Below are 11,253 nucleotides of genomic sequence, written 5' to 3'. Positions count from 1 at the left end.
TGAATCCCATATTTCCTACAATGCAATTGAATCAGCTGTAATTGTAGTCTTGTAGTCTATGATAAACCTTAATCTTTCAAACTCCCGAGTTTACAGAATTATCAATCGGCATCAGTCCAAACTAAAACACACACACTGCTAGAAATTCTGACTTGTATGGTTTGATTTCTTGGATACAACCTTTATTTTAAATGTCCAAACCAAAACACACATACTATCTAGATATGCTTCAGGTAACCCTATTTTCCCGGAGAAACATTTTTGTCTTTAATTTTCTTGCGATTCTCATCTGTTTCAAGAACTGTTTAGTTGGGAAGAGAATTATACTACCATCAGCCCAGACTATCTACAGTAGTTTCAATTAATTAGTAACGAATGAGCAATAAATCTAAAAAAAAAAAACATCTATTACAAATTCACTGCATTTGTGTCATGACAAAGGCATATAAAAGGAACATTGTATTTTTTGTTTTATTTGATCTTGATACAAATACACACATATTTACATCACACGTATATTCAAAACACACTGTACTGGAGAATACACAATGAAAACTGGCTTTTTGGAATGAAGCAGAACAATTCAAGTAGAGACACATTCTTTGTCTTACCCAAGTAATACATATAATACTATGTACATTTATATAAACACAGGAATTAACCAGTTCAGCGTAACAGTTTAAAATGTACAATCAGTCACAATCATCTAGACCTCAGTCAGTGTGCTGAATAAGGAATGTAGTTCAAATAAAGACACCAAAAAGTAACAATTTAGTTTGTCTACTTTTCTTTCATTCTAAGAAGGAAAACCACATTCAAGAACACTTCGACACTGATTGTTCAAGCATAAAATTGCTTAAAAGTCACTGAATTGCACTTTTATTTTTATAAAAGTGCTAGATGTAACTCTGATCAGAGGACAATGTTGCTTTTAGTTCTCAATTTGAGGTGAATTAATGTCCGGAAAGCACCAAAGTCATTATCTGTGTGATCAGCAGAGGCTTGTAAAATTATTCAGCTGACGATTTTTTTGTTAATTCCATTATTCGTATGTTCTGTTGTTCATATAATTTGTTGATATCTCAATGCTTAGCATCTATGTCATCTATGTGTCGTTTCTGATTAGATTAGTGTGCTCTAAGCTCATCTAACACATTGACAGCACCGCTGATGTACAGGCACACGTTTCAAGATCATGTATACTAGCAAAAGACTAATTTCACAGCTCTGGTTTTTTCCTCCCTGAAAAACACAAATGCAACACTACACCACCACCTTCAACAAATACACATAGAACTAAGGAGTGGAGCTCATACAATCATATTTTTATGCTTTAAAGGGAGACATTTCCATCAGCTAGATGACCATCTTGAACCATTGATGATTCACCAAAAACAAGATGACTCTTGTACAGACAGTGCATTTCAGAAACAGGGATAAAAACAACAACAACCATAATAGCACAACATCAACATTAAGGTTTATCCACAATATGATCTAAATTACTGTACATGAAACCTTTTCCAAATTAGTTTAGACTGAGATAGGTTGTTGTAGATTATAAAAAATAAATTGTTGTACCAGGGCCCTGAGGAAAGTTTCCGGGAGGTATTTTATTGCCCCATGCCTGTAAACGTGTAAATGAAATGCAACACAGGGCATGTTTATACCAGGTAATTCAAAGTTATTTTCCCTTACTTGTCCTGAAGGTCAAAGTCTCTTGATCTTTTGGCAATATATGAACCAGCAAAGACTGGCAGGAGTGGCGAACAGCATTGAGAACAAAGTGCTAGAGGATAACATCTGAGCGACTGGTCTGTTAAACATGAGACCAGTTGAACAACCATTTTCTACAAACTCAGAAACCCTGCATTGGCAGGATACTCATCTTCCTCCTCTTCTGCCTCCCCTCCGCTATGAGCTGCCGTGTTCTTCCTCTTCACTTGTTTGCTGGAGGTGCCCCGGGGCCTCTGCACGGGCACCAAAAGGTGGAAACCTGGTTGGGCTTTGGTGGAGGCTGTATGCTCAGACGTTGTAAAGGTCTTGAATGTGCAAGGTATGAGGGGGGAGGAGGAGGAACATGTGGATGAAGGGCTGATACTCTGAACAGAAAAGTACCCAGAAGAGGAGGAAAGATGTTCCTGGCCTTGGTCATTCTTGTTTACACCCCCTTCTGTTTCACAGAAACTGTCTTCGTCGCTGGACAGGGCTCTGCAGTGCTTCAGCTTTTCGGCTTCAGTCAGCGAGTCCAGTTTAATGGATGCCATAGAAGCTAAAAGAAGGACAGATGTCAGAGTTTACAACAGAGACTCACTTGTGCTGTAGTTTGCACGAACTACAGAGCCCAACAGACTCCACGCAGACATCCATACTCATTTGTCTACAAATGTGAAGCTGCTTAATATGGAAACCTTTATGTGTGCTCTGGTTTATTATGCTGGAAATTGCAACTGCTGAATCATCTCTAGTGAGATAATGTAATTCTGGAAGTCTGACTCATGAATACTGTGTCTGTGTATATATATATATATACACACACACAGTACACCTGTGAGACCATTAGATATCCAAGTGGAATAAAAGTGCTGAGCCTTTCAACACTCACCATCCCCATCTTTCTCTCCCTCGCTCCCTTCCTCCTGGTCCCCCTCATAACCAGAACAGGAAGTGTCCAGGCTCCAATCCAGGATGTCCCCAACTAGCATCTCTTCCTGATTGGACAGCTCTACAGTAGGCGTGGCAACAAAGCTTTCCCTGTGGGCCTGCAGAGCATCATTGCGTCTCCTGAGGAGAGAGTGGAAAAGCATAGTTACAAGAAATCGCTGAAAAATTTTTTGCAGATGGCACAAACACTGTCACAACATGGTTCTCACACATCCGTTCGTCATTGTGGACAGGAGGCTCACGAGAGCTGATAAATGATCAAGGAGAGCAATGAAGTGCTGATCTTTTTGCTGTCAGAGCCCTTTCTCATAATCTTATTTCTTGAGCCTCCTTTATACTCAGTTATATTGGTTCTATATGCTGCATCTGTTAATAAAAACATTGTGATATGTGAAACCTGTCACTGTTATAACTAAAATAGTGATAGAAATAGTGTCACATGCTGTAGCTTTAACTATCTTCTGTCAATGTGCAACACTATAATATAGAATATTCAAAAATGGCAGTAAAGTGCTGTTTGTAAAGAAGAGTGAATAAGCGGCTTGTAAAATCTGGGACATTGGGCTAATGTGTTGGACACAAAAACATGAACATTTGTCTAATAAAGGTCAATTCAGGATGTTAGTCCCACAATAAATATTATCATCCTTTATTTTAATGAAATCCAGAGTCTTATTTTGAGAATGCAGACTGCAAAAAAACTCCTTTTATGTTTTAACATTTCTTCAAGCTATTTGTTTCCTTTAAAAGCTTTCCCAGTCATATTGTGTCTTAATGGGGGACTTTAGTTTTGCTAACCGTCTCACCTCTTACTGTTACTAGACGGAGAAGCCAGGAAGGTGTGGATGTCTGCCGCTTGACCAGTGGGGCTGGGAGGCTCCATCTCAGGCTCCACTTCAGGAATCTCCAAGATCTGGCACAGCTCTTTAAAGTCAATGACCTTATGGAAGCCATAAAATAAAATCGGTTACTACATGCACAGGTTTAACACAGGACAGATCATTCATCCTGTATATAGAATAGAACGTAATGAAAACCAATCAAATACCTTTTCTTTGCTGATGTGATAGTAGGCCTCATCTTCAAACCTTTGCTTTACACCAGTAAGAGACACATGCCTGTAATCTTTGGGAACATCTTGACTGAAACTAAGAGGAAAAAAAGGGTGAGGGATTAAGGTTAAATAAAGCCTTAAAAAGAAAAAAGAACTGAGTTATCTAATTTTCTTGCTGAATCTTTCTAATCAACTTGCAGAGAAATCTCATTACTCATCCATTTGAAAATTACAATGCGATGTTCAGTGATCTAAGTGACTCACCCTGAGGCACGTAGCTGTGACTCAGACTCCATGAGTCACTGACTTATACACACCCACCCCCCATATTTACTGTCCAGACCCTTTTTCGAGTCTTTATGACTTTGCATCCCAGTTTGGGGAACTCTTGTTTTAAAGTCTCAGTTGACATCCATTCATGATCACCAGGCATAAACAATCCATCAGTGTGGCCACATGAGGCTGTTGAAAACACCCGGCACATCATCGATGAATTAATGTGGAGCATTGAGACCCGGTGTGAGCCCATTTCTGTTAACAAATCAGAATCTTCCAGAGTACAGCCTTTCAAAGATGGAATTTAGTAGAGATAATTTCATCAACAACACTGTTTGATTTTTTTACACCATATTCGAGCACAGAGACCCATTAGCAGACCCATTGTTTTCCTAAGGTATGGATCGTCCTGCTTATTTCATGTGTTGTCCATTATGTTTTTCTAGTGTTAGCTTCAACATTTCAGTGGAAGGTGGGGGGTTGCACCTCTTTTGTAATGATTATATTTGATTTCCTGCTTCATTTTGAACATTCAGTCACACTACACAGGAACATTGTCACATTATTTTTCTGCTGTCCTCTTTTTTCAAGGCAGCTTTGAAGCAGCTGAGCCTGTTCGGAGGATGCTGTGCGATCAAGCCTGCGGCTGTCAGACGGTGCTGATGTCATTAACTTAACGAAAGATGAGGTGAATAATGGCCTGGCCAGTGATGTCACACACTGAGACCAGGTTCTTGACATGATGGCAATGCAAGATTAGAACTGAGAGAGAAATAACTACTCTAATAAAATTATATTTTATAATAGATTATGTCACCCCTCATCTTCAAAAAATATTCAATTTAAACTATTCAAAAAAAGTATCTTTATTTGAAGCACATAGGGTCTTCAAATGTAAACTGATGAGGTGCCGTGTCTTTATTTGTAGTGTTTGAAAGGCTCATGCTCCAAACTTTGCAATCTCGACACATTCATCTACAGTATATTCACAAAGAAATATATATGCTGCAAGAAGCACATAATCAAAAAAGGGCTTAGAAATTCCCCTTAGCCAACAGAACAGTGGGCCTTTGAGTGTACTGGACAGACTGTATGAGAGCACAGGCACTTCAGAAGCTTTATATTCTCACAATACAGCTAATGGACCTGCTTTTTACAACAAAAAGACATCCTGCTAGGTCCACAAATAACATTGGAGTTCGCCTCATTTCAGTATGCTAAGCTTTTCAGTCTATAAAAGATGTTAATTCTGGGTGGTAATAAGGTTCAGCAGGAACTTTTCTTCTTCAATGTAACGCCATCTCCCAATCAGAATCAATTACACTTGCTAACCTCAAATGAAAGGGTTTGCTTTATACTTTATATTTTTGAAATGTTCCCATTCTTCACAAGGAAAAATTTACCCTGCGGGAGTCAAAACGAATGAAGTGACTTTGAGGATTGATGAAACATCTGTAACCTTCTTTCTGCCAAGGTCATACAATTTTTATTAGCACCCGTGTCATCACAGCCATTAGCTTTACTTAACTAATGGCAAAGAGATGGTTTGAGTGGCTCTGTTGTGTGGAATCACAAAGGTCTGACTAAAGTGACCTCATAGAACTGAAGGAGGGGAATTAATGGCTTGACTACCAATGCGACATGCACCCAGTGTAAAGCTTACCACTTGACATAGAGCAGCACCGAATGGGAGACAAGGTCTTGCTTGGAGAAACCCGTGTAGTCGATCAACTGGCTGGGCCAGAGGGGAGCTGCAAAGGGACAGACTGTAAATCCCTTTTGTTTAAACATGATCATTTGAATTAGACGTGAGTGACATGATGACTCTTTTCAAGTGGGCCGTATTTTACGTCTGTGCGTCAGCGAATATTGTTACCATAATGATGCATTGCTCGTGTGAGCAGTAGTGCTGCGCAAGCCATTCTGGCAGGTGGTGGTGTGGCAAGATCAGAGTAGAGCAGAGACAGTTCACAGATGTAGCTGAATAGGTGCGTGGTCCTCCTCTCCAAAGGGAGCAGAGACAGCAGAACCTCCCCGTAGTCAAGTAGCGTGGGGCTCTGAGAAGAAATGAAGTTAAATGTCACACAGAAATTGTTCTCTAGCATGAATATTTTGCTAAAGAGTATGATATGTGCTAAACATTTTGGTAAACAGTGGATATGTGCAATTTCTTCCAGGATTATTAAAGTATCTATCTATCCATCTATCTACCTATCTAAACAGAAGGGACAACTGATGTCCTCACCCTGATCTTTCCTTCCAGTACAGATACGACCTCTCCCATCATTCGAACCAGGTCTTCATATTTGTAAGTGTTGTCTGTAAGCCAAACAGCCTCACGTATGGTCAAGATCTCTTTACTGATGTAACTGAAAAGAAAAGAATCATCATGACTTTCCAAGTACAAAATATTTTAATCACAAAACCCTTCAACCTCAAACAGTATTGTCCTGACATAAGAACTTCACCATAAGTATATTATCACATTTACTTTCAGCAGAAAACAAATATTTCAGAAGATAGGGAAGCGTCCATCCTCACCGTGTACAAACTACCATACAAGCGATTCCCAATAACTGGAGACGAGCCTTGGGGACAGAGCGGCAAGCGAGGTAGCGGTCCACACAGCCCACAGTCACATGCAAAGTTAGGCTAGAGAAGTCCTTCATGGTGGTCACCTCCACAAGCCAGTCCACCAGAATGTACCTGATGTGGCATAAAGAGACAGGAATGATACACAGGACATAAACCAGGTGAGGGCAAACATTTTGACTAGTGGGCCGCAGTCTTGTAAAACAGACATGTAAAAACCACTTGATAAAAGGTTTTGGCCTTTAACAGGCAGAAAAGCAACCACATTTATTTAGTAAAATTGATTGTATAAAAAAGTTTGGCTGGCCGGACTATGAATCCTAACGGGCCGGACATGGCACGTGAGCCTGTTTGCCCAAGCCCAACCATAGTGATCTAGAATAAAAAACCCAGTGAATTACATGTAACAACCCCAAACAAGAAGACATACTCTCATCTTGCAAATCTGTCAATGTGACTGAATTAGAACTTAAAATCTGGTTGAATGCATGTATTTTAAGTTCAGGGGAAAGGGTTCAGTTGATTCTCAGAGAAGCGTTTTACTGACAGACTTGTTATGGTGGTTCATTTCATCTGCTATGTTGCAACGACTTTAAAATACATCATCCTTATTCTAAAAATAAAAAGGTAACACCAACAGTCTGCAGTCATGTAAGTACGGTCTACCTCATTGTGTCCTTGATGCCTCGCGTGAGGATGCCCTGAGTGCAGCGTCCCGATGCAGAGTTAGAGGACCAAAACAGCTGAGATACCAAGTCAGAGCAGGCTTTGGATTCCAAACCAAGTGGATTCCCACTGCTGCACACTTTGGCCAAGGAGAGCTGAAGGAAAGACCAGAGAATTGCATGAAATACAGCAGTTTGCTGATGTGATTCACTTGTGCTCTAAAGGGATTTGGTTTGTATGATTCAGCGATGATGCTTAGGCAATGCTCTTTAAGATAACTGAAGACACCGAATAATCCTGCTTTAAAGCAGGAAAACAGCGGGTGGGAAATGAAAACGAAACTGCAACATAACAGACCGAAATGTCGTAAAACAGAAAAATATTTGGCTTTTCTATTATCACAGTGAACAACTGAGAAGATAAAATAGATGTTGATGATCAAATAAGGCCATTAGAAGACTTTTAAATACACAGGAGCACTTCAACTTCTGCTTCAGTGTCCTTCAATGAGTCACCTGAGCCTCCCAGGATCCTTTGCAAGCATAGTCCCTGAGGGTTCGGATGCACTGGAGGTACCTGCCTGGATCTGCCATCTGAAAACACACATCCACATTATTCAGCTGCTGTCATCACAAAAGACATTTATGGACACACAATTAAACTTTCCATGTAGTTGGTTCTCAGTAGGCTTGTTTTTCCTTTTTTAAATAAGATTGAATGCATTTTCATTGTACTGTGAACAAGTGTGCAGGGAGACTGCACTGCCCAAACAATACATTTAACACAACCAGGAATAACTGAATGAGACTGAGACTCACAGCTGCTTTTCGTTTGTGCTCCCACAACATGTAGGAGCTCTTCAGACAACCAGCCTCCGAAGACTGTTTGAGCAAAGATATAGCTTCAGAACATCGCTCTCCATCCTGGAAAGAAGAAACCTGGGTTAGATAACAGACCTTTAAATGACAGATCTTTCCAAGGACACAAAAAATCAGTATTGTCTTATCTATGCATGAATGCTTGTTATAACCTGAACATCTAACAACACCACCGAATGCTGTGCAAAATTTGTAATTTGTCATACTGTTACATAAAGCAGGTCAGGGCCACCTGACCACCTGACACCTGTTCTATGAAGAGCAGAAAACAACACAAATCCCATCTGGTCCATCAATAACCAATCAGACAAGTCAGAAAGGGTAATGCTCTTTAACTGGTGGGTGGCGCCAGTCAGCTACACAATGTGTGTGTCTTGGTGTGGTTTGATCATTTTCTGTTAGCCTCCAATCTGTCAGCCCCATTTGCACACTCACATCAAACAGCTGCAAAACTCTGGCCAAACAATGCAATAGGGGCCCTCTCTTCTCCTGAAGATAAAAAAGAGAAAAATAAGTTGACACTTAAATAAGTCCTTTTAAATTCATGCAGCATCCTGCTCAAAACCCGTCCGATTCTAAGACATTACTGATGGTTGGAAATGCAGTGTTATATTTTTTGTTAACTTAAGCCATGCCAGTTTTTTTTCTTTACCTTGTTTAGAGCTTTATTTGTTCTGTGCTGACAAAAGGATGGATTGTTTCCTCGTCAGCCACAGAGTACAAAGAATGAAAAGCTCCGTTGCAATTGATATTAGAATCTGATTTAAATGTTTTGAAGGAAGGAATCTGTCTGATTTTTCTAGAGCATTTACATCAAGTACCAGGAAAAGTTAGCAATGATTTCATTCGCCTACCATGAAATGGCACAGTAAATACCTACCACATTGTCACACTCAGCCTTGAGATGGTCAAACACTACAGCCTTGCAGCAGCTGCCGGTGGGTGACCACGGTGGACGGATGAACACCCAGATGAAGGGATCCGCATGGGGACAGCTGAGGCTCTCTGCCAGGCTGAAGAAATGGGAAGCCTTGCGACCGCATAAATCTGCTCGCCCCTCATCACCCAGCAACGCTGGTGGAAAGACACAAAGCACAAGATGAAGAGCGGTAAACAAATCATCTCTCAGAGCCATTTAATCAACATGACATCATGAATACTTATAAAGCATTAATAGAGTACTAATTAATACAGAACCAACCAACATCAGTAAATGATGAAAAGTTATGAAACCCAATAAAAGGTTCACTGAGCTGTGGACTTTAACTTACGTCCTTCATTGTACAAATAAGCAATCCCTAGCTTCACAGCAGCTTCAAAGTTGCCCTTTTCAGCAGCTCTGAAAGAAGAAAAAGATTCAAGGTCAATAAATACCCATACAAAAGAGGACAATATATTTGAAATTTAGGTTGGTGACAGATGTTCCTGTACCTTTCAAATAGCCATAAGGAGTTTGGGCAAGGCCACTTGTCCCTGAAACTGATCCGGGCCCATATACTAGAGTGGTTATCAATAAGATCCCGCAGTTGGGAGTTAACCTAGAACGAAAACGCATGAAAATTAGTTCTTCAAATTAAAAACAGATTCTGACAGATCAAAGTCCATGGACACATGAGGCCAGAATAAAAATGTACTCACTGCTCTGACAGAAAGCAGGTCCTCAGCAGAGAGGCAGTGGACCACACAGAGAAGGACCTCCTCAGGTAGAGACAGCAAGTTCAGGGCTGGACTTCGCTTACGGACCCTCTTCCGCACTGGAACTGTGTAGCATTTTGAACATCGACAGTGGATTACTGCAGGGAAAAAACAGCATGTTAAATCTCACGCAACTCACAAATTTAAAGAAGAGCCCCATGCATTGGTTCTCATATTGGGTATAATTGTGTGAAGTAAACCCCACTTAAACATTACTCACTAAAAAGTATGTCACATCTTAAGGTGGGGCTGAAAAAACTAATTCTCACATTGATGTAAAACAAATAGTTGCACTGGAATGAACACAGGACCCTGGCCCCTTCTGGTTGGTTTGTCTGGTGCGTTCAGGTGGCTCCACATTCAAAACGCCTACCGTAAAACACATCCGAGTGGTAGGCAAAACTCTGTTCAAGGTAAAATTGACGAGAAAATGTCTATAATTTGTGAAAGTTTGGTAAAATAGATACTAAAATACGTATGAAGCAGTATATAATAACGTATAATAAGTACTGGGAGTTTGGATTATTTTGAGTATGTAACTGGGGGAAGCCAGCCCAAGGAGGCGCCGAAATTTCCCTCCTGAGGTTTAAACGCAACTACCGTCCCGTTACAAGGAACGCTTTATAAAACCTGACATTGATGTTTATTTTCAATTATTGCAGTTGCAAACATTATCCGGCTCGATATCTTTAAATTTTAATCTAACAAGTATTTTAAACTACAGTAATTTTCAAGAAGTATTCAAGGGTGGGATCGTGCTGGCGCGTTGACGTCCATGAAGTTACCAATGCCGGTGAAATGACTATTTATACATTAAAGTCGCGTTCACAAAGACAGCACTTACGTAGAAACATACACGTAACGAATGTTATAAGAGTTATAATTTAAACAGGTTACTTACTGCCCGCTTTCATTGCAGATGAAGTGATTTCTCCTCTCCTCTAACAGCGATACTTTGAAAAGCTTCGGCACTCAGCAGCAATTTAAACGTCACGACAATACTGTGGTACAAATGTAACGTCATGTAATGACTGTTTTACCAGGGAGTGTTATAACCAGTAGCGTTATAACACTGCTCACAGCCTCTGATGAACTGCATTAGTTGAATAATATCTAACAACTTTTGAGTTCTTGCCTTCATTCGAATTCAAGCATGCGATATGATTAGCTGGGCCCACCCCAAAGCGACTTTAGGACCGCCCGCGCACAAGGTTTAAACTCTCTATTCAATCTAATTGGTCATAAAGGGTAACGCCTACCTCCTAGATAGTAGCATATTATTGGTCAGATCTAAGAAGGGGAGAAACGATTGACCCGATTTTATAAATCGTGACACGCCTGGATATCATTGGACGACGTATCGCCATTTCGAAGTACGCGCTCGTCAAAAAATGTATATGATTGGTTGACCTGAATATAAAGCACGCC

The 11,253-nt window shown here is 40.3% G+C and overlaps 1 protein-coding gene across 1 annotated transcript; it reads right to left on the bottom strand.

The window, feature by feature from the left end:
• Nucleotides 1–519: 519 nt before the first annotated feature.
• On the bottom strand, nucleotides 520–10,954 carry ccnf (cyclin F). The gene is made up of 17 exons (XM_068335839.1): nucleotides 10,727–10,954; nucleotides 9,769–9,923; nucleotides 9,562–9,668; nucleotides 9,402–9,469; nucleotides 9,011–9,204; nucleotides 8,566–8,619; nucleotides 8,071–8,175; nucleotides 7,768–7,845; nucleotides 7,253–7,407; nucleotides 6,536–6,700; nucleotides 6,240–6,363; nucleotides 5,871–6,051; nucleotides 5,658–5,745; nucleotides 3,713–3,812; nucleotides 3,471–3,604; nucleotides 2,606–2,784; nucleotides 520–2,272 (listed from the first exon to the last, which is right to left on the bottom strand). The coding sequence occupies exons 1-17, from the start codon at nucleotides 10,737–10,739 to the stop codon at nucleotides 1,851–1,853; spliced, it is 2,322 nt and encodes a 773-aa protein (XP_068191940.1). The 5' UTR covers nucleotides 10,740–10,954; the 3' UTR covers nucleotides 520–1,850.
• Between the last annotated feature and the right edge of the window lie 299 nt (nucleotides 10,955–11,253).

Source organism: Antennarius striatus, chromosome 16 (genome assembly GCF_040054535.1).
Source record: "Antennarius striatus isolate MH-2024 chromosome 16, ASM4005453v1, whole genome shotgun sequence".
NCBI lineage: Eukaryota > Metazoa > Chordata > Actinopteri > Lophiiformes > Antennariidae > Antennarius > Antennarius striatus.
Note: the sequence above shows the minus strand (reverse complement) of the source record. Positions and strands in the feature narration are given on the sequence as shown.